Below are 22,222 nucleotides of genomic sequence, written 5' to 3' on the forward strand. Positions count from 1 at the left end.
TGTTTCATATTCTGATGCTCTACATCAGAATTGTTTGGGGAAAAAACGGTTCCATTGCTTTTATAATTTTATTTATTTATTTTTCCCCCAAAGCCCCAGTAGATAGTTGTACATCACAGCTGCACAGCCTTCTAGTTGCTGTATGTGGGACGTGGCCTCAGCATGGCCGGACAAGCGGTGCATCGGGTGCGCGCCCGGGATCCGAACCCGGGCTGCCAGTAGCAGAGCGCGCGCACTTAACCGCTAAGCCACAGGGCTGGCCCTCTATTGTTTTCATAATTTTATTTATTATTTCCCCAAAGCCCCAGTCGATAGTTGTACATCATAGCGCACTTCCTCCTAGTTGCTGTATGTGGGACGCGGCCTCAGCACGGCTGGAGGAGCAGTGCACAGGTCCGCACCCGGATCCAAACCCGGGCTGCAAGCAGTGGAGCCCGCGCGCACTTAAGCGCTAAGTCGCGGGGCCGGCCCTCCATTGCTTTTAACTAGTGACACAACCACTGGTATAGAGGTGATCTTTATTGGCCCAGCCACTGAATATCAAGGAGAAAAGGCTACTCCTATTGCTCTAAGGGCTACTGTAGACAGAAGGAAATGAGTATGAGGGCCAGCAGTGTTAGAGGGTCAGAAAAAAACAGAAAATGTTTATCTTCAGTAACAAATTATTTTCCAATTTGAAACATAATCAGTAACATCATTCTTTAAATTAAAACTAAATTTTCTTTAGTTAGCTTAGGTATAAGGTATACAAGCATGCTAGGAACTTTTAGGGGAACACAAAAATATTTTGCTTAGCTTATATACACAATTCATTGTTTTTTTCAAAATGAATTTCAGGGATTTCTGTATGGATTATAAGGATAAATGAAATCTAAATCCTTTTTCAAATGTTAATTTAGCCCACCTTGATAATACTAATTATTAGCATTTCTAACTCTTGTGTAGTAAAATTTCAAAATTACATTTAAGCAAATTAGCAGCAGAATTTGTAAAAACCGTTCTGTCATTACTTTCCAGAAAATCACTGAATATATGGCAAAAACGAAGTTTTCTTACTGAAATACTGTGAAAACCTTATATTCTGTAGTCTATGAATTTGGAGTTTGTGATTCTTTAGACTGGTATTAAACTACGATTTACTCTTGTAATATGCCTAAGACATTTAACTGTAAAACCTGACTTTTAGAGTTTAGACATTAAAAACAATGCTTACATTTAAGACTATACGTTTTCTGGGCAAAGTATATAGGTTCATGAAAGTGTAATAAACTTGAGATAATTATATGTAAATTAATAGTTATTAAATTTTTTTCTGGATTAGAATGTTTCAGTTACACAATCTACTATTATAAACAGCCTTTAAAGACTTTATTTTTTTAAAAAAACACCTCTCTGCCATGAAAACAATTCTCTAAAGCAAGCAAGTGGTAGCAAGCACTACCAAAGCACCCCATCTTTGGTAGTGAAATCTCTAAGCTTTGATTCCCTCACCTATAAAACAGGGATTTAGAGACTGGTTGACCACTTAAGTCCGTTCAGGTTCTAAAATGCTATGATTCCATGAATGTAATAAAATGGTTTAAAACCATTTTCATTCAATTTAGTAAGACTTTTAATTCAATGTAGTATGGCCTATTTATTGAAATCAGTTTTTATGAAAAAAAAATGCCAAGCATTGCTTAATGGCCTTGAAATAATCTTCATACAATAAGATTACATGAAAATATAAAATAACCACCATAAATGAAAATATTCAAAAATTTATAGAGAATAAAATGCATTTACTACTACATATGAATTATGTTTTCTATAAACATATCTCAGTAAAATTTAAGAGTTTGCAGATAAGATTTCACATACTTTATTGTAATTAATAAAAATCCTGGAGAAGAAACAATAGAGCATTTGGTGGCTTAGATAACGTCTATAAAATCAATACTAGTTTACACTTAAACCTGTTTTTGAATTAAAATATGCAACTCTGTATCTTTTTCTTGAAATATTTCTGAATTTATAAGTTAGAAATATAATGTCATGAAAATATTTATAGTATATACATTATGAAAGTTCTGAAACACATAAAGAAATGTAACGCATTTACCTACAGATACTGCAATTCCTATGTAAACCATCGTAGTAATTAAAATGGCTAAGAGTGTTCCTTTGGGTATAGCTGACTGAGGATCCTAGAAGACAAGAAGAATTTTTTAAGCCTATTTTTAAAAATAAATATATGTGTACCATTTTTTATATATAACTGATACAGTACTTTATAATACTTACTGCAAGATCACCTGAGATATTTGCTCCAGCCAGAATACCAGTTGCAGCAGGAAAAAAGATGGCAAATACAGAAAAGAAAGTCTCTTCCTCTCGAAAATCTGGTCCAAAGTTCTCATTAAATATTTCAGCTGTAGGGCACAAAATATTTTTAACAATTAATGGATAGAAAATTAGACCATAATAATTTAGGTCAAGAGTAAGTGGTATGTATGGTTCCTGACTTTTCTTCAGTTGAAGTAACTGGTAAATTCTTGACTATTTCCTATTTCAAGTACTGGTGTTCCTCTTTTCCTATATGAGGGAACACTTTCCAACCAAAATGATGATTTGACCTGGGTTATGCTATAACTATTTTGTATACCTTACTAATTATGTTTCAAGCACCTCTAACTTGATTGTTATCACTAGTCCAAATGTAAATCAAAGTATGGATAAACCCCTCAATCTCAGGTCAAAGAAACAAGAAAGGAGGTAGGAAAACAAAAGGAACATCATACTAATCTGGAATGATTTTTTTTTCCTTGCGTCCAACTGTACATCTGTACAGCTTTCTCTATTTCCTAGTGGTGACCTGTTTGATTTTTGAGGCCATTCATCAGGGTTCCAGATAACTGTAGCTAAAGCAAACTGGGTAAAGGTCCTTTCCATTTCAATAATAATAAAAGCTTCAGCTAGTCCTACTGTTTCCATCTATTCTGATAGGCTCTGACACTGAAACAACCAATTAACTGTCATTTATCCATCCATCTATCCATTCGATATTTGAGTATCTACTATGTGCCAGGTCCTATACTGGAGCCATCTAGGGTCTCAAGGTCCTTAGAGATACAATAGCAACAACATAGACATGGTTCCTACCTTCATGGAACTTAAGAGTCTCAATGGGGAGCTAAAAATTAAGTAAATAAATAGGTGATTACAAATAGCAGTAAATGTACTGATGGAAACAGAGTATGTGATAAAGAATGAAATAGAAAGAATCTAATCTGATGTGGTTACAGAAGGCTAAAGAGATATAACTAAGGAGATAATACTTAAGCTGAGACTTGACTGAGCAAAAATCAGCCCTGTGAAGATCAGGGAAAAGAGTACACCAGGAATAAGAAACAACATGTGTAAAGGCCCTGAGGTAGGAAAAAGGTTTAGCTCTTTTGAGGAACTGAAAGAATGTAAAGCTCTCATAGTAAGGGAGAAAATGAAATGAGATTGCAGAGATCAGCAGGGGTGAGATTACGCAAAATTTTACAGGAGTTTAGATTTTATCCTAAGTAACAGAAAGGCAAGGTAGGCTTAGAAACATGCAAATGACACGAGGTGATTAATGCTTATGTGGATGCTATGTGGACAACGGACTGAAGGCAAGAATATAGTTAGAAGGCCCAGGCCCATACTCTGTGCAACTGTGACATTCAGAGGATATGAAGAAGAGAAGGGATATCAGGAGTAATAGACATAGTGACCAGTGAGTTAGGTAGAACATGGTGTCTGACATCAAACAAAACAAGAAAAGCATTTTAAGGAGAATGGGACAACTAAATATAATGTTGCTGAGAGGCAAAGGACTAAAATATGCACACTGGATCAAGCATCATGTGACTGTGACCTTGAAAGACAGAAGCCAGATGAGACGGGTTAAGAATGAATGAAAGAAAACCATTCGGTGAAAGTATGATGGGGAATAGGCTATGCACCATCTCAAACTATCCCTCCATAGATTACTCATTAATTACAGAGAAGAAAATGACAACCTCACAATGGAGAACCTCTCAGGTACCACTTTGACCAAGTCATCCAAGTTAAAACCATCAGTGATGGGAAAAACTGATGTCATGTGAGTCTGCTGATGTGATGCACGGAGGAGGACACATTGTTCATGTAGTGTCCCTGGCAAAAATGAGTAACTTCAATCTATGGAAATAAATCAGACAAATCCAAGAGGAGGGACTTTCTAAAAAAACAAATAGCCTGTACTCTTGAAGAATGTCAATGTCATCAAAGACAAGGAAAAAAAAAAGGTTAAGGATCTGTTTCAGATTAAAGAACACTGAAGATTATGTAAAGAACCATTTTAAAAAAAAGAAGATTGAAAAGATATGACAACTGAATGTAATACATGATCATGGATTGGATCCTGGAATGAAAAAAAAAAGTTGCTATAAAGATCTTTATAGGAACAATTGAAAAAAATTTTATATGAACCATATGTTATATATTAGCATTGTGCCAAAGTTAAACTTCCTGCATTGTCCTTTTCCTTAGTAGATAATGCTTAAGTATTTAGAGTTAAGTCGTTGTGATTTCTGCAACTTCTCTCAAAAACTTTAGCAATCATTGTAATAATAATTAGATATATATGGAGTGATAACACAAATGTGGCAAAAAAAAGAATATAAAAGTGTTCATTATTGGTGAATCCAGGTGAAGGGTATAAAGAATATATTGTATTAATTTTTCAAGTTCTCTGCAAGTTTGAAATTATTTTGAAATAACAAGGAGTAAGTGGGAGGTAAGGACTGGAGAAATTTGTTTATGAAAGGGAACTGGAAAGTGAGGCGGTAACTGGAGGAGAATAAAGACAAGAGACAGCATTTTCAAGGATGGGAATTACTAGAGCAAGTTTATAAGCTTATATAGAGGTGAGAGTTTTGATGCAAGGTAGAAAGTAGATTACCGTGGATAAATGCCTTTGATAAAGTATGGGATCCAACACAGAAGAGGCACTGGTCTTTGGCGAAAGAGAGATATTTCTCATACCAGAAAGGAAAAAGAAGAGGAGAAAATGAATACCCCTATTAGGTAGTCAGTTGAACTGACAAGTTTATCAACATAACCTGTTTACTGCTGACAGTACCTTAGTACAACGAATGGGAGGAGAGCCAAGCAGTATCAACCATCAAAAAAGAAAAGTCGTATTCAAAGTATATTTAGGTTTCTTTATCCCAGATTGAGTTTAGCCCAGATGTGCTAATCTCAATATAATACAATATAAATTATTACTATACTAGATACCTATGTAATACTTTTACAAATTGTCAAGGACCTGAAAAAAAGGAAATGAAAAATTTGGCCTAGCAGATACTGCAATAAACAAAAAATTTAAAAAATAAAATTAAAAAAATATAAAAATAACTGCAAGTAACATTGGTTTATAACATTGTATAAATTTCACGTGTACATCATTATACTTCTATTTCTGCATAGATTACATCATGTTCACCACCAAAATACTAATTACAACCCATCACCACACACCTGTGCCGAATTATCCCTTTCGCCCTCCTCCCTCCCAATACTATGTTCTTCCCCCCCTCCCCCCAAAGCCCCAGTAGGTAGTTGTATGTCATAGATGCACATCCTTCTAGTTACTGTACATGGGACGCGGCCTCAGCATGGCCAGAGAAGCAGTGCATTGGTGCGTGCTCGGATCCGAACCTGGGCCGCCAGCAGCGGAGCGCGTGCACTTAACCACTAAGCCACAGGGCCGGCCCCTTGCAGTTATTTTTAAATTAATTAAAATCGCGAACAGAAAATATATAATTATTAGGAATATTTTTAGACGTAATCATCCACTATAATTTTAACACTTCTTTTAGGAATAAAAGTGGCAAAAAAAACAAATGTTTAAAAAAATGTGTAATGTAAAAGAAATTAAAGTGAAAAAACCATTCAAAATTAGAAGAAATGTCACAAATATAACTTATGAGAGCACAAAATACAAAAAATTATTTACCTAGATGATGCTACTAACTTTCACTTCTGGCATGCCTAGTAGACACATCTTCCCCCACCCAGGAAATCAGGAATTTAGAGCCCAATTTAGAAGTAGCCATAAACACTAGTAATCAGAACTGACATCACACTATCAACCCAGGGCCAGCAGGCACAACTAATAGTTGGGTTTCCTTGCTTAAGGTAAGAAAGAACCTTGAAACAATTCATACCAGAAAGCTGCCCAGCCAACTAAGTCAGTGTTGGACACAGGTCAAACCGGTGCTACTCACATATGATCCAAAGGACTGTGTGTTGTTACCCATCAGAAACAAGATTAAGGAGCTTACACCAGAATGTAAACCAACTATGTCTCCAGGCTCCACAATTTAGTTTAGCTTGTTTTTTTTCTAGTAAAACTTTCTGAAGGAAGAAGTGCACTGATTTACATTCTGCAATTTTTCAGATCTCTATGAATAGCTCTGGGCTAAACAACTCAGGGGAACTGAAGCTAGACCTTTTCTTCCAGGGCTTCAAAACAAGGAGTTTTTGTCAACTGAAGACAGACAAACCTATTACCCTAACAGCTAAGTGTCTCTTCTTTCCTGCTTTCATATTACTTTGCCTCTGCAAAGGTTCAGAGGCGCTGCTCAGTTAAGTGGGGAGGGAAGAGATACAGATAGACACTTTAGGAAGTAATAAATAACAAATAAATTTCACCTGTAGTGAAAATTAGATGCAGAATGAAAAAGGTTACCGAAGATAAAAACTGTGAAAAATTCTCACACAATTAATAATGTAAACTGTGGAAAAACTTAAGTTGCAATTACACCAAAAAACTAATATTTCTAGTTGCTGTCAGTCTTAGGGACTTACAGACTGTTGTGTTTAAATACAACTAAAAGAACCAAAAAGCCAGGCTAAAACAAAAGTTACAATTTCAGTTACAAATTTCCAAAATTAGTAGAGAACAAAAGCACTTTTCCATAGTAGCACTGATTTTTCTACACTCAACTTTTGTTGCTAATAATGAAAAAATGAAAGACAAATACAAGTGATTTTTTTACTCCAATTATACAGCATACATAAAGCGAACAAAACTAAATTGAATTGTCAATTAGTGTTAGTCACTACACCAAACTCAATTATGTTACAAAATATCTAAAATGTACTAAATTTATTTAATACTAGAATTCTATAGAATGCACCTTTAGAAAAATATTCTATCTTTTTCACTTACATTTATAACCGAAGAACCCTTTGGGCTTCTTGCTCTCCAATGGGATAAATGTTCCTATGACGAAGTCAGCAATAGCGAGTAGTAGAATCACCAAAAGAACAATCTGAGCCTGGAATTTTAAACATTAAAAATCAAAATCAAATAGCGTGTCTATACATTAACTCAGTTCCACGAGAACATAACTTTCACGAGGAAAAGGATTTCTGTCTTATTTCCCTAGTGCCTCAAACAGTGCCATGCACAAAATGGGTGCTCAATACATTTTTGTTAAATGAACAAAAAATCTTTCAAGAACTATCCTAGAATGTTCAATACACTGGAGAAAAATGTATGGCAAAAGTAGGATCATGCCATATATTTCTGAAATGAATTAAAGATGTGCATGCCCTCCCACAAATCATAAAGAACTACAAATTCTAAACCCTGTATCATTCTTTCCTGTATCATCTTTTCCCCCGCACTGTACCACTACAACCTTGACATGGAGAACATACTTATTACAAACAAGTTCTATACCAAGTCCAAACACAATAAAAAGGAAGAAAAAGTACAGAAAGAAGACAATACTCAGGATGGGAATTCAAACAGTAATGGGACTGGAAGAAAGGAACAATCCACGAGAACTACCATTTCTCTTCCTCCACTCTTAACCTCCCAATAAAACTGAGCAGATATTCATGAAAAACTGTGTCATCTATGGGAATAAAAACTACTTATATGCTAATCATGTCCCAGGTAATATGAAACTTGATTCTTTTCAGTAAAGTCAATTTGTTAAACGTATAAGTAAATGATTTAATTTTATACTAATGACTTAAATAACAACCTTGGGAAAAATTATTCTTTCAGACTTACCTAATTTTAGCCTGGTATATATTATCATCGTTCATATATAGCACAAATATGTGATTTTATACCATCTTATAAAAGTAAATATGAAGACACTTGGAAGAGACTTTGAGTTCTTCAGCAGCATCTTTGTGGATATCAATTACTCAGGACACTAGAGCTGTGCCGTGGCGTATACTCTCAAAGATACAGAAACATTTTTGGGTACTCTGCCTACATGTTAACATGTGACTTCAGCAATTTTCCCCAGAAACATTGGTACCGGCTTTGGCAGCCATGATGTCTGAGATTTTAATAGCAAGGAGCAAGATTCTCTAACTTCATATGGGCACTAACTTGAAGCTTATTGCCATTGTGCTTTTTTTTTTTTTTTCTGAGGAAGATCAGCCCTGAGCTAACATCCATGCCAACCCTCCTCTTTTAGCTGAGGAAGACCGGCCCTGAGCTAACATCTATTGCCAATCCTCCTCCGTTTTTTTTCCCTTTTTCTCCCCAAAGCCCCAGTAGATAGTTGTATGTCATAGTTGCACATCCTTCTAGTTGCTGTATGTGGGACGCCGCCTCAGCATAGCCGGACAAGCAGTGCGTTGGTGCACGCCCGAGGTTCCCAACCCAGGCACCAGTAGCGGAGCGGGCGCACTTAACCGCTAAGCCATGGGGCTGGCCCCAATCGTGCTTATTTTAAAACTGAACTTTTAAATAAATTACAAAAACAATAGTTTAATTTGGGCTACCTAATATATTGACCTAAACATTTCTACATCATGCAAATCAAGATTAGGGGATGGAAGGAGAGGTGGGAAGTTAAAAATTTATAAAGAACTGTGTTTAAGTGGCTCCTAGACTGACTTATCTCCAAACACTCTCCCCTCCTGGAACAGAAAATAACCTTATACATACACTTCTCTGAAAATGGTCACTTAAGAACCTTAAAATCAAAAAGTATTACAACATTTTAGAGCATTCCCAAAACATAAGCTCTAAGAGTTTGTTATATTAAATAATTACAGATGTTCCAATGATAGATATCATTACTTACTTTTGCTTCCCACTCCATTCCAGCTACTGAGATACCTAAAAGGATTACAACTGTAATGGCTCCAATAATTCGGATATCATTGATTTCATCTATCATAAGTATCGAATGTTCCTAGAAAAAGAGAATTATAAATATAATGAGCAATATTAGTTATTTTAGATAAACTTTTTTTTGTGTGTGTGTGTGTGAGGAACATAAGCCCTGAGCTAACATCCACACCAATCCTCCTCTTTTTGCTGAGGAAGACCAGCCCTGAGCTAACATCTATTGCCAATCCTCCTCCTTTTTTTTTCTCCCCAAAGCCCCAGTAGATAGTCGTACGTCATAGCTGCACATCCTGCTTGTTGCTGTACATGGGACACCGCCTCAGCACAGCCGGACAAGCAGTGCGTCGGTGCGCGCCCGGGATCCGAACCCAGGCCACCAGTAGCAGAGCGCGTGCACTTAACCGCTAAGCCACAGGGCCAGCCCCTAGATAAACTCTTTAATTCTTTTTGAAATATTTTAGAGACATCACAGTGCCTTACATGTAGAAGTTGAATAAATGCCTTTTAAGTGAATGAATAGGGAAACCTAACGAAAAGGAATAAATTACTATTTACTATTGAGGTGTCATTCAAGCATCTCATGACATCAAAAATATGATAAAATTATTAATACTATATTTAATGCAGACTTAATAAGTCAAAAAGAGAATTTCTAACAAGCAAATAAAAAAATCATAATATGACTAAGTCATACTAATAGTTAGGATTTTTTAAAGTTACAAAGCAGAAATACATTTTATATTCATTGTGATTAATGACTCATGCTTTTAATGGTCTTTTATGTTCCATAAGGAAGAGAGATGAAGACACTTTCATGCAGTTGTCCAAAAACACACACTGTTCCATTCTGAGCAAAATTATTTGTGGCTTAATATCAATAACATTAAAAACATATACTACATGAAACAATGAAAGAATATGAGCTCTTAATGATTATACTGCTGGCTTACTTCCTTTTCCCCATCCCTTTGGCCTACACAGGTAAGGTCAATGTCAATGTAAGTGCCAGTCCTTTTCAGATTTTACACTTCTTAATGGACCACATACCACTGTAGAAGAACAGTTACAACCTGACACGAACAACTACAGGTGTCACTCGAGATTCCTCTCATTTAATAATACTGAATCATATTTCACTTCTACTGCTTTCACTACATACATACTGACTTGTTTCAAAAAAGTTCTCTTTTGAACTCTAGAGCAGTATCATCAACCACCTTCTTCTGGCCAGCTCTACTTAGATATATCTCTGGTTCCTCAAATCAGACATCCAAAACTAAACTGTCCTGTGTTTTCTATCTCACAGTAAATAGCATTTACCTTCCATCTAAATTCTTTTTCTTTCTCTAAATTTCCACATTCCATTAATCATCAAGTCCACTTATTCAACTTTTAAAAAAATCTCTCAAATTCACATACATTTCTCCAGCCCCATGGGTCACTGTTTTAATATAAGCCACCATCTTCTCTCCCAGGATAGCTACAAAAATCTTTTAAATGGTCTCCGTCTCCAGTTGTGATCTCTCAGATCCCATTCTCTAAACTGTCATCAGATATCTCTTTAGGCCCCAAATCTGATCATGGCCCCTAACTTCAATCAAGATAAGATCCAAATTTAACAGCAAACAAGACCCTTCTAGGGCCGGCCCCGTGGCTTAGCAGTTAAGTGCACGCGCTCCGCTGCTGGCGGCCTGGGGTTCGGATCCCAGGCGCGCACGGACGCACCGCCTCTCTGGCCATGCTGAGGCTGCGTCCCACATACAGCAACTAGAAGGATGTGCAGCTATGACATACAACTATCTACTGGGGCTTTGGGGGAAAAAAATAAATAAATAAAATTTAAAAAAAGGCCCTTCTTGATTTGATCCTTTTTTCTCTCTCTATTCATAAATCTCTTGCCACTTGGTGCTCCAGCCATACTGAAATATTTCCAGTTTTTTTAACACACCATACTCTATGTCTTCCAGGTCTTTGTTTCTTTTTCTTCCCTGCTTCTCTCATAGCACACCCTACCTCTCCCATCTGCCTGCTAACGTCTAGATCCTTTCCCTGGAAAACTCTTTCTTGACACTCCTCTGCTACCCCATTCCTGGATGGTAAATTAAGTGATCCCCCTACATGTTGCCAAAGCCTCCTACAATTACCCACTTCTGACACATTATTATAATTTTTTTCTTTGTCTATCTCCCACACTAAACTTCTTGAAAGACGAATTTCGTGTTAATCACCGCTTTCTTAGCATCTTACACAGTGAGTGACACATAAGCCCTCAATAAAGATTCGGGAAACAAATGACTAGAAGAAAGGTTAATTACCTTAAGTAACTCCACCACGGTTTCTGCAAATCCAACCACGTACATAGCAACTGCGACAGCATTGGCAAAAGCGAAGATCAGGCCAATTGCACCACCAAATTCTGGCCCTAGGCTTCTAGATATTAAATAATATGCTCCTCCTAAAGGAAGATAACAAAAGCACTAAGTTAGGGTTTTAAATGTCCAACAATCCTTTTAATTACACAAAAGAGCTCACAAAGCACATGCCTCCAGTGAGCACAGCAGTTAAATTAATAGGCAAGTGGGTGAGCATATTTTTAGGAAGAAACACTCAGAAAGAATTCTTTACAACCCACTTCATTCATTAACAGTTCTCAACATTCAGAGAATTCTCCCCATATGAAATATAAAATAATTCTGCTATTTACATCCCCACTTTCTCTTCTAAAGCTTAGATTAAAATGGGCAACAGCCTCCTCCTCATATTCATAGATATCAAGATCATTTCCCAATGATTTTCTTTCTTTTTTTTTTGTGAGGAAGATCAGCCCTGAGCTAACATCCGTGCTAATCCTCCTCTTTTTTTTGCTGAGGAAAACCGGCTCTGAGCCAACATCTGTTGCCAATCCTCCTCCTTTTTTTCCCCAAAGCCCCAGCAGATAGTTGTATGTCATAGTTGCACATCGTTCTAGTTGCTGTATGTGGGACGCGGCCTCAGCATGGCCGGAGAAGCAGTATGTCGGTGCGCACCGGGATCCGAACCCGGGTGGCCAGTAGCGGAGGGCACACACTTAACCGCTAAGCCACGGGCCGGCCCCTCAATGATTTTCTAAGTAATAATTTTAATCTTAATGTAACTTTTAAAATCACAGTTGACATGATTTCAGTTACTTAAATTAGTATGGTAATTTGCTAGTAAGGTGAATACTAAGGCAAAAAAAAAAAGTATCACAAGAAACTTAAAGAACAGCATATAATGGCATCCTAAAGAGATATAGTTTGTATTATAATAAATCCTGCCTAAATAGCAGAGTAAACAAAGACATTAAATGAGCTTCATGAAGCATGTATTCTAACTTAAAAAATAAATCAGTATTATGATTTTTGAATCAATCTAATGCTTAGCTGAAGTCTCTAAGAGTCTTCTAAAATTCTGATTTATTCTTGGCCTCTAGGTCATAATCAAAACTTAGTTTTACTTAAGTTACATTAAGTTATATACATTTTTCTAGATACTGATGAAATATTTCATACTTAAGACCATATAATGAAATGTCATTTAACATCTGAATATTTCTACTGTTCTCCCAGTATAATGAAAACAAATGCAACAAAAAATTCTATAGTTTGAGAAAGTACTAAATATATAAACTTCATTTTGGAAATACCTCTAATAGGTTTTGTAGTTAATTCTATCAAGTCTCTCAAAATAGTCTATACTTTAAACCCATCCACCTAAAACTTCCTTAGTTATTCATTTTACCAATTAATAATTTTTATCATCTTGGAAATTCTGAAGAAAAAAAATGCTTCCTGAAGATTTAGTATGTCTTGTTTTTTTATGAGACGAAATGACTTAAAATTTTTCCAGAAATATTTTTCAACACTAAAAATCCTAATGGACTTATATAATGACAGTTTTTTATGTCAAATAAAGATCTTAGAGTAAGTTCTGAAGACATTAAATCACATTATAATTAATCACAAGGAAAATCCCCAGAATACTATAATTATCACAGCCTATATTTAACACGTTTTCAAAACTGACATAAATTATTCCATTTAATCCCAATACCAACAATGAATTAAGACAAGTATTATCTACCCTGATTTTATAGATGAGAAGATTAAGTCACAATGAAAGATTGATGTTAGTCAACCACTTATGTGTTTTAACAGTTGACAATATAAAGTTTAGAATGAGAAACATCACCAAAAGGACCTATAGAAGCAAGGAATTCATTTGTTATGTGGTTTAAAGTTTTGATTTTATGAAATTTCAAGTCTTTCTATTACTAAGAAGAAAAGAAAAATATATGTGAAGATGCATTTAACACGGGGAAAGATAACGGGAAGGGGAAATTCACCTTGAGAATGATGAATAAAAGTAGGCAAATTCTGCCATTTCAACACTATTTTAAAATCTTCTACAAATTGGGATACCTAAAACTTAAAACCTAAAACCCAGTTTCATTACTTTTTAAAAGATTTGTATTTTTTTCAAGAAAATAAAAAGTGACACATGGCTAATAAAGAATATAAAGGCATCTGCTTATCTTCCTATGTTTTTATTCCTGATGAAAAAGCAAAGTCCTCTGCTCTATTTCTTCTCACTTCCACTCCCGCTTACTCCCAGTTTTAAGAACAGCTTTCTTCCTTTTTTTTTCCCTTAATATCAGAATGGATACTATTAAAGATTTAGTACTCTCGAAGACTGGTATTTTTACTAATCAGCATAGAGTAGGTATATCTTAAACTAAAATTTTTATTTTGTTAAATTACACATTTTACTTAATTCTAGAAAAGTACTATTGTCATTCCCATTTTACACATATGAAAATTAAAATTAAGGCTTAGCGAGGTTGAGTAACTCGACCAAAGTCACACAAGTAGTAAGGGAAGAACTGGGCTTAAACTCAGGTCTCCCTGACGCAAGTGCTTACCCAGTACAACGTGTATGATGAAATTAGGATTTTTGCTACCACTGAAAATGCTGAATAGCATGATAAAGAATTATGATCGATTAAAAGGCATCAACAGAAAACAAAAAAATAACTAATTTGTTTCAAAAAAAATCTACTGCTCAAGCAAACACAGAAGTCAAATGGAAAAAAAGATCCTCATGGGATCTCATAATGTTGCCATAAAATATACTAACTCTTGAGTGTAGAGGACACAAATGAGTCAGATACCAGAGACACTAAGCATAACAATACTATATATATTATATAACATATTGATTTGAGGATATACGTCCCTGTTGCTCTCACTAAATCCCTCATCAGTAACCAAAACTCTGACTAGGTTATTCAAGAACCTAAGATAAAAACAGATTATTGGCCATAGAATAAGTCTCAATAAATTTCAAGGAGCTGAAATGAAACAGTGAATATTACCGACCACAAAGAATTTTAAATTAAATGTAGGGAAGATTCCTAAATACTTGTAAATTATGCAATACACTTTAAAGTAACTCATTGGTTAAAGAATAAACCACAAGAGAAATTAAAAAGTATTTTGAGTTGAATAAGAATGAAAATACAACATATCAAAACTAATGGGATATACTCAAAGCAGGAATTACAGAGAAATTTATAGTTGTATATGCTTATACTAAAAAAAAACAAGACAAAACCAATGATCTAAGCTTCTACCTTAAGAAAGTAGAAAAAAGAGTAAATAAAATCTAAAGGAGAAAATAAGTAATAAAGAGTAAAAACCACTGATACAGAAAAGAATAAAGAAGAATCAATAAGGCCAAAGGTCATTTTTAAAAACATTAATAAAACTGATAAACAATGAGCTAGACATGAACAAAAAAGAAAAAGAAAGAAAACCCAAATTAGCTGAATCAGGAATGAAAGCAGGGACATAGCACTATAAATGCCATAGCCATTAAAAGGTTAAAAAGACAATATATTAAATAATTTTATTGCAAGGAATATGCAACTTAGATGAAATGGACAAATTCCTTGAAAAACAAAACTTGCCAGAACTGACAAGAATAGGAAATTGAAAAAATCCTACAGCTATCAAAGAAATTAAATTTATAATACAAACCTACACACACACACACACACACACACACACACAAACTATATGCCCAGACAGCTTTCCTGGTAAGGAAGAAATAAGATCAATTTTACACAAATTCCTTCAGAAAACAGAAGAAGAAGAAATAATGGCCAACGTCCCTTGGTATGAGATAAACATAATCCTGACACCAAAACCTGACAAAAGTTATTACAAAAAAGAAAATTTCAGACAAATACTCCTCATGATCACAGATGCAAAATCCTTAACAAAATATTAACAAAATATTAACAAGTAAAATGCAGCAGAATGCATGATATCTTTGACCAAGCGGAGTTTTTATCCCACAAATGCCAGGCTGTTTTAAGATTCAAAAAATCATAGATAATCTGTGATAATAACAGAATCAGGGAGGAAAACCACGTAACCATTTCAACAGATTTAGAAAAAGCATGACAAAATTCAACATCCTTTCGTGATAAATATTCTCAGCAAGTTAGAAACAGAACTGTCTCAATCTAACAAATGACAACCTCAAAAACCCCACAGTTGATATCTTACTTAATAGACATATATTGAACCCATTCTCCCTAAGACTGGGAACAAGGCAATGATGTTTATTCTTACCACTTTTGTTCACCATTGTACTGGAGGTCCCAGCTAATTCAAGAGATTAAAGAAAAAAAAAGAGAAAATCCTGAAGATTGGAAAGAAAGAGTATAAATCATCTCTATTCACAGACGACATGACTATTTATCTTTACCAAGGTCACACAATAGAAGGCCAAGATACAAAAGTCTACTGTATTTCTACATACAGGCAACAAAAAAATTGGAAAATAAAATTTACATACCATTTACAACAAGAAACACGTGAAATACTTAGGGATAAATTTAACAAAATATATGCCAGACCTCTATACTGAAAAATACAAAATATTGCAGAGAGAAACAAAAGAAGATCTAAATAAATGGAGAGATATACTATGTTCATAGACTGGAAGATTCAATATTTTTATTATGATCATTTTTCCCAAATGGATTTTTTAAGACTGAAATCCCAAAGCCCCAGCAAGGTTTTTGGTTTCGGTTTTGTTTTGTTTTTTTGGCAGAAATTGCTACAGCTAATTTAAAAATTTATATGGAAATGCAAAGGACTGAGAAGAGCCAAAACAATTTTGACAAAGAACAAAGTTGGAAGTATTATGAGTTAAATAAAGCTAAGCATCAAGACAGTGTAGTATTGACATAATTGGCATAAGAGACGAAAGAAACAGATCAATGGAACAGCATACATTCCAGACAATTGTTTTTCAACAACGGTACCAAAAATAATTCAATAAGGAATAGATAGTCATTTCAATAAATGGTGCTGGAAGGAGTGGTTAGCTCTATGGGGGGATGCGGCGTAGGGAGGAGAGAGAATCACAATCTCTGTCTTACATAATATGCAAAAATTAATATGAGATTATTCACAGTTAAACAATCTAAAAACTAAAACTACAAAGATTCTAGATGAAAACAGGAGAATATCTTCATGACATTGAGATAAGCAAAGCTTTCAAGACAGAAAAATAAAAGCACTAGCCATAAAAGAAAACACAAGAATTTGGACTTCATCAAAATGGCAAACTTCTGCTCTTCAGAAGATACGACTTAGAAAATGAAAAAATGTTGAGGCAAGTCACAAACTGTGAAAAAATACACACAATACATGTTAGATATACGACTTGTATTCAGAATATAGAAAAAAAGACTCCCACAAATCAATAACAAAAAGATAGCCCAATTTAAAAACTGGCCAAAGATTTGAATACTTTACAAAAGAAGATCACAAGTGGTCATACGCACATGAAAAGATGCTCGTCGTCATTAATCATCAAGGAAATGCAATAACGGTAAGACATTATTAAATATCCACAAGAATAGCTATAATTAGAGAGATATAACAAGTTTTGGCAAGTGTGGAAAAACTGAAAGTCTCTTTGCTGATGAAAGTATAAAATGGTACAGCCACTTTAGAAAACCATTCAGTAATTTCTTATAAATGAAACAAATACCCACCCCATGAATCAACAAGTCCATTCCTAGGTATTTTCCAAAAATGAATAAAAACATACAAAACCACAAAGACTTATAAAAGAATGTTCCTATCAGCTTATTCTTAATAGCTACATACTAAAAATAATTCAAATGTCCATAAATAGACAGTAAATAGTTTATTGTTATTACAGTTGTATAGTCAGAAAATAGAATACTACACAGTAATAAAAATGAAAAAACATATGGAACATGAATGAATTCCAAAAACATAATATTGAAAGAGATGAGACACAAAAAGCATACCTTCTGTATAATTCCAGCCTGGGCTAGAGGTGAGGGACTGATTGCAAAGGAACTTTCCAATGTGATGGAAATATTCTGTATTTTGAGTGAGCTAGACATTATACAGGTTTATACGCTTATCAAAACGCAAAGAATTGTAAACTTAAAATCTGCGCATTTCTCTACATGTGAATTTTACTTCAATACAATTTAATAAGCTATAAACCTATTGCCAACAACTAGCATTTTAAAAATTGTACCCTAGGGGCCAGCCCCGCGGTATAGCGGTTAAGTGCCCGCGCTCCGCTGCTGGCGGCCCGGTTCAGATCCCAGGCGCGCACCGACACACCGCTTGTCAGGCCGTGCTGTGGCGGCGTCCCATATAAAGTGGAGGAAGATGGGCACGGATATTAGCTCAGGGCCAGTCTTCCTCAGCAAAAAGAGGAGAATTGGCATGGATGTTAGCTCAGGGCTAATCTTACACACACACACACGCTAAATTAATTAATTAATTAATTAAAAAAAGAAATAAAAATTGTACCCTAGTCAAAATGAGATAGCAAAAAATGCTCACGTATATTAGACTTCAAGAGAAGATTTGTGGAAACGGGCATTATCAGATCCAGCTATTATGAACACTCAGAACAACTGACTTGAACTCATATTAAACAGCATCTTCAAAATAATACACACAAAGACAAAAAAAACTACGGGCAGGAAGGTAGGAGCAGTATTTATTATCTTTTGACCAGGCACTCTGGATGTTTGGCTAATAACGATGCCACAAAACAGACATTTCTTAAACTACACATGGCTCTTAAAAGTTCTCATCACAAGGAAAGAAACATTTTTTCTCCTTTTTTTTGTATCTGTAGGAGACGATGGATGTTAACTAAACTTATTGTGGTAATCACTTCACAATATACATAAGACGAGTCACTATGCTATATACCTTAAACTTATACAGTGCTGTATGTCAATTATATCTTAATAAAACTGAAACAAAACCCCACACACGGCTCAATTTATCTACTAAGGTGAATTAAATGTTTTATATTAATGTGAAAAATATTTGAATTTTTAAAAACACTATCAAACATGTTCAAGTCCAAGTTAATTTCTTTTGGGCTATTTCATCTTCATTTATTGTAACCACTGCTCATTCTTAGACAAAAATTGGACAAGCAATCTTAGTGTCTGATATCATGTTGAAAAATCACAGCAAACATGCAGCCCAGGACATCTTCGGTACCTCAGGTATGGGTAAGAAACTCTGAACAAAATCAACTTTTACCATACATATTCTACCAAAGTGAATTTCCTTCCAAGAGTAGCCTGAAGGTAGTTCAATTTAAAATACAAATTATGCGATAGAAAAATAAACACATGTAAAATCAAACAAAATCTGTAGAGCAATGGACTCCAGTTTTAAAGTTAGTTTAGCAAAGTTACAGTGTGATGGTTAATTTTATGTGTCAACTTGGCTGGGCTCCAGTACCCAGATATGTGGTCAAACACTATTCTGGATGTTTCTGTAAGGGTGTTTTGGATGAGATTTACATTTAAATTGGTGGACTTGGAGTAAAGCAGATTGCCCTCCGTATTGTGGGTGCGCCTCCTTCAATCAGCTGAAGGCACGAACAGAACAAAGACAGACCTCGCCCTAGCAAGAGGGAATGCTGTAGCAGACAGCCTTCAGACTTGAACTGCAGCATCAGCTCTTCTCTGAGTCTCCAAACTGCTGGCCCACCCTGCAGATTTTGGACTTCCCAGCCTCTGTAATTGCATGAGTCAACTGGTTCAAATAAATTTTTACATATATGTATACAGACACACACACACCCCCCACCTACTGGTTCTGTTTCTCTGGAGAACCCTAATACAGACATGTTACAAGGTAAATACATAAAAATCCATCATATTTCCATATACTAGCAATGAACAATTAAAAACTGATATTTTAAAAAGTAACCTTACAATAGCACCAAAAAAAAAGGAAATACTTAAGTATAAATCTAAAAAATACCTATAAGATCTGTGTACTGACAACTTAAAAAAAAGAACTAAATAGAGAGATATGCCATGTTTTTGAAGTGGAAGACTTAATATAGTTAAGATGTTAATTCTCCCCAAATTGATCTCTAGATTCAACACAATTCCAATCAAAATGCCAGGAGAATATTTCATAGAAATTGACAAGGCAACTCCAAAATTTATATGAAAAAGCAAAAACCTAGACTAGCCAAAAGAATTTTGAATAAGAACAAAGTCGGAGGAGTCACACTATCCAATTTCAAAAATTACTATAAAGTTATAGTACCAGGATGGTATGGTATTAGATTAAGGACAGACCTATAGATAATGGACCAGCATAGAGTCTAGAAATTGACCCACACATGTAGGGTCAGTTAATTTTTCTTCCAGGTTTACTGAGATATAATTGACATATAACATTGTGTACATTTAAGATGTAGAATGTGATGATTTGATACGTGTATATATTATGAAATGTTTACCAAAATAATGTTAGTTAACATACTCTTCACCTCACATAATTTCCGTTTTTTTGTTGTTGTTCTTGTCATGGTAAGAACATTTAAGATCTACTCTCTTAGCAACTTTCAAGTATACATGTTAACTATAGTCTCCATGCTGTACATTAGATCCCCAGAACTTATTCCTCTTGTAACTGGAAGTTTGTACCCTTTGACCAACATCTCCTCATTTCTCCCACACCCCAGACCCTGGGAACCACTTTTTTTTACTCTCTGTTTCTATGAGTTTGGCTTTTTTAGATTCCACATCTAAGTGAGGTCATATGGTTTTTGTCCTCTGATTTATTTCACTTAGCATAATGCCCTCAAGGTTCACCCATGTTATCGCAAACGGCAAGATCTCCTTTTCTTATGGCCGAATAATATTCCTATGTGCGTGTGTGTGTTGTGTGTGTGTGTGTGTGTGTACACACCACATTTTCCTTATCCATTCATCCATCAACGAACACTAAGGTTATTCCCACGTCTTGGCTGTTGTGAATAACGCTGCAATGAACGTGAGGGTGCAAACATCTCTACATAATAGTTCCTTCATTTCCTTTGGATAAATACCCAGAAGTGGTATTGCTGGATCATATGGTAGTTCTATTTTTAATCTTTTGACGAACTTCATACTGTTTCCTACAGTGACTGTACCAATTCCCAACAGTACACAAGAGTTCCCTTTTCTCCACATCCTCATCAGCATTTATTATCTCTTGTCTTTTTAATAATAGCCATTCTTGGCCGGCCCCATGGCTTAGCGGTTAAGTGCGCGCGCTCCGATACTGGCAACACGGGTTCAGATCCCAGGCATGCACCGACGCACCACTTCCCCGGCCATGCTGAGGCCGAGTCCCACATACAGCAACTAGAAGGATGTGCAACTGACATACAACTATCTACTGGGGCTTTGGGGGAAAAAAAAGGAGGAGGATTGGCATGGATGGTTAGCTCAGGGCTGATCTTCCTCATAAAAAAAATAAAAATAAAAATAATTGCCATTCTAACAGGTATGAAGTAATAATAACTCATTGTGGTTTTGATCTGCATTTCCCTACTGATTAGTGATATTGAGCATCTTTTCATGAACTAGTTGTCTTTTTTAGAAAAATGTCTATTCAGGTCCTTTGCCCATTTTTAAATCAGATTGGTTTTTTTGCTATTGAGTTGTATGAGTTCCTTACCTATTTTGAATATTAACCTCTTATCAGATACATGGTTTGCAAATATTTTCTTCCATTCTGTAGGCTGTCTTTTCATTTTATTGCTTCGTTTGCTGTGCAGAAGCTTTTTTTTTTAATATACTCCCATTTGTTGATTTTTGCTTTTGTTCTTGTGATTTTGCTGTCATATCCAAAAAAATCACTGCCAACACCTATGTCAAGGAGCTTTTTCCCTATGTTTTCTTCTAGGAGTTTTACCATTTCAAGTCTTATATTTAAGTCCTTATACATTTTGATGAGTGGTGTAAAACAGGGATCCAATTTCATTCTTTTGCATGTCAATATCCAGTTTTCCCAACACCATTTACTGAAGAGACTATCCTTATCCTACTGAGTATTCTTGGCTCCCTTGTCAAATATTAGTTGACCATATACATGTGGGTTTATTTCTGGGCTCTTGACTCTATTCCACTGGTCTATGTGTCTGTTTTTGTGCCAGTACCATGCTGTTTTGATTAATATAGCTTTGTAATATAGTTTGAAATCAGGAAGTGTGATGCCTCCAGCTTTCTTCTTTCTCAAGATTGCTTCGACTACTTGGAGTCTTTTGTGGTTCCATATGAATTTTAGGATAATTTTTTCTATTTCCGTGAAAAATGCCATTGGAATTTTGATAGGGATTGCACTGACTCTATAGATGGCTTTGGGTAGTTGGTTAGTTAGGGTTAATTAATTTTTGACAAAAGTGCAGAGGCAATTAAATAGAGAAGGAATAATCTTTTCAACAAATGATGCAAAACATGGTGCTGGAATAACTCACCTATATGAACACTGATTCATATTTTGTAGCATATACTAAAGTTAACTAAAAATGAATGATGGATCTAACTAAAAACCTAAAGTTAAAACATTCCTAGAAGAAAACATAGAAGAAAATCTTTGAGACCTTTGGCTAGGCAAAGATTTCTTAGCAAAAGACAAATTGGACGTAATCAAAACTAAA

General features: G+C 35.2%; 1 protein-coding gene across 1 annotated transcript in view; it reads right to left on the minus strand.

Annotated features, from left to right (window-relative positions):
* Positions 1-22,222, minus strand: part of SLC12A2 (solute carrier family 12 member 2) — a 107,961-nt gene that overhangs the window by 49,086 nt on the left and 36,653 nt on the right. Inside the window, exons 5-9 of the mRNA XM_087429855.1 lie at positions 11,482-11,621; positions 9,120-9,230; positions 7,232-7,340; positions 2,284-2,411; positions 2,102-2,186 (exon numbers count right to left, since the gene is read on the minus strand). Coding sequence (XP_087285981.1) covers positions 2,102-2,186; positions 2,284-2,411; positions 7,232-7,340; positions 9,120-9,230; positions 11,482-11,621 — 573 coding nt within the window. The remainder of the gene's footprint in view (positions 1-2,101; positions 2,187-2,283; positions 2,412-7,231; positions 7,341-9,119; positions 9,231-11,481; positions 11,622-22,222) is intronic.

Source organism: Ceratotherium simum, chromosome 4, assembly GCF_057802395.1.
Source record: "Ceratotherium simum simum isolate JZ-2026a chromosome 4, ASM5780239v1, whole genome shotgun sequence".
Lineage (NCBI taxonomy): Eukaryota > Metazoa > Chordata > Mammalia > Perissodactyla > Rhinocerotidae > Ceratotherium > Ceratotherium simum.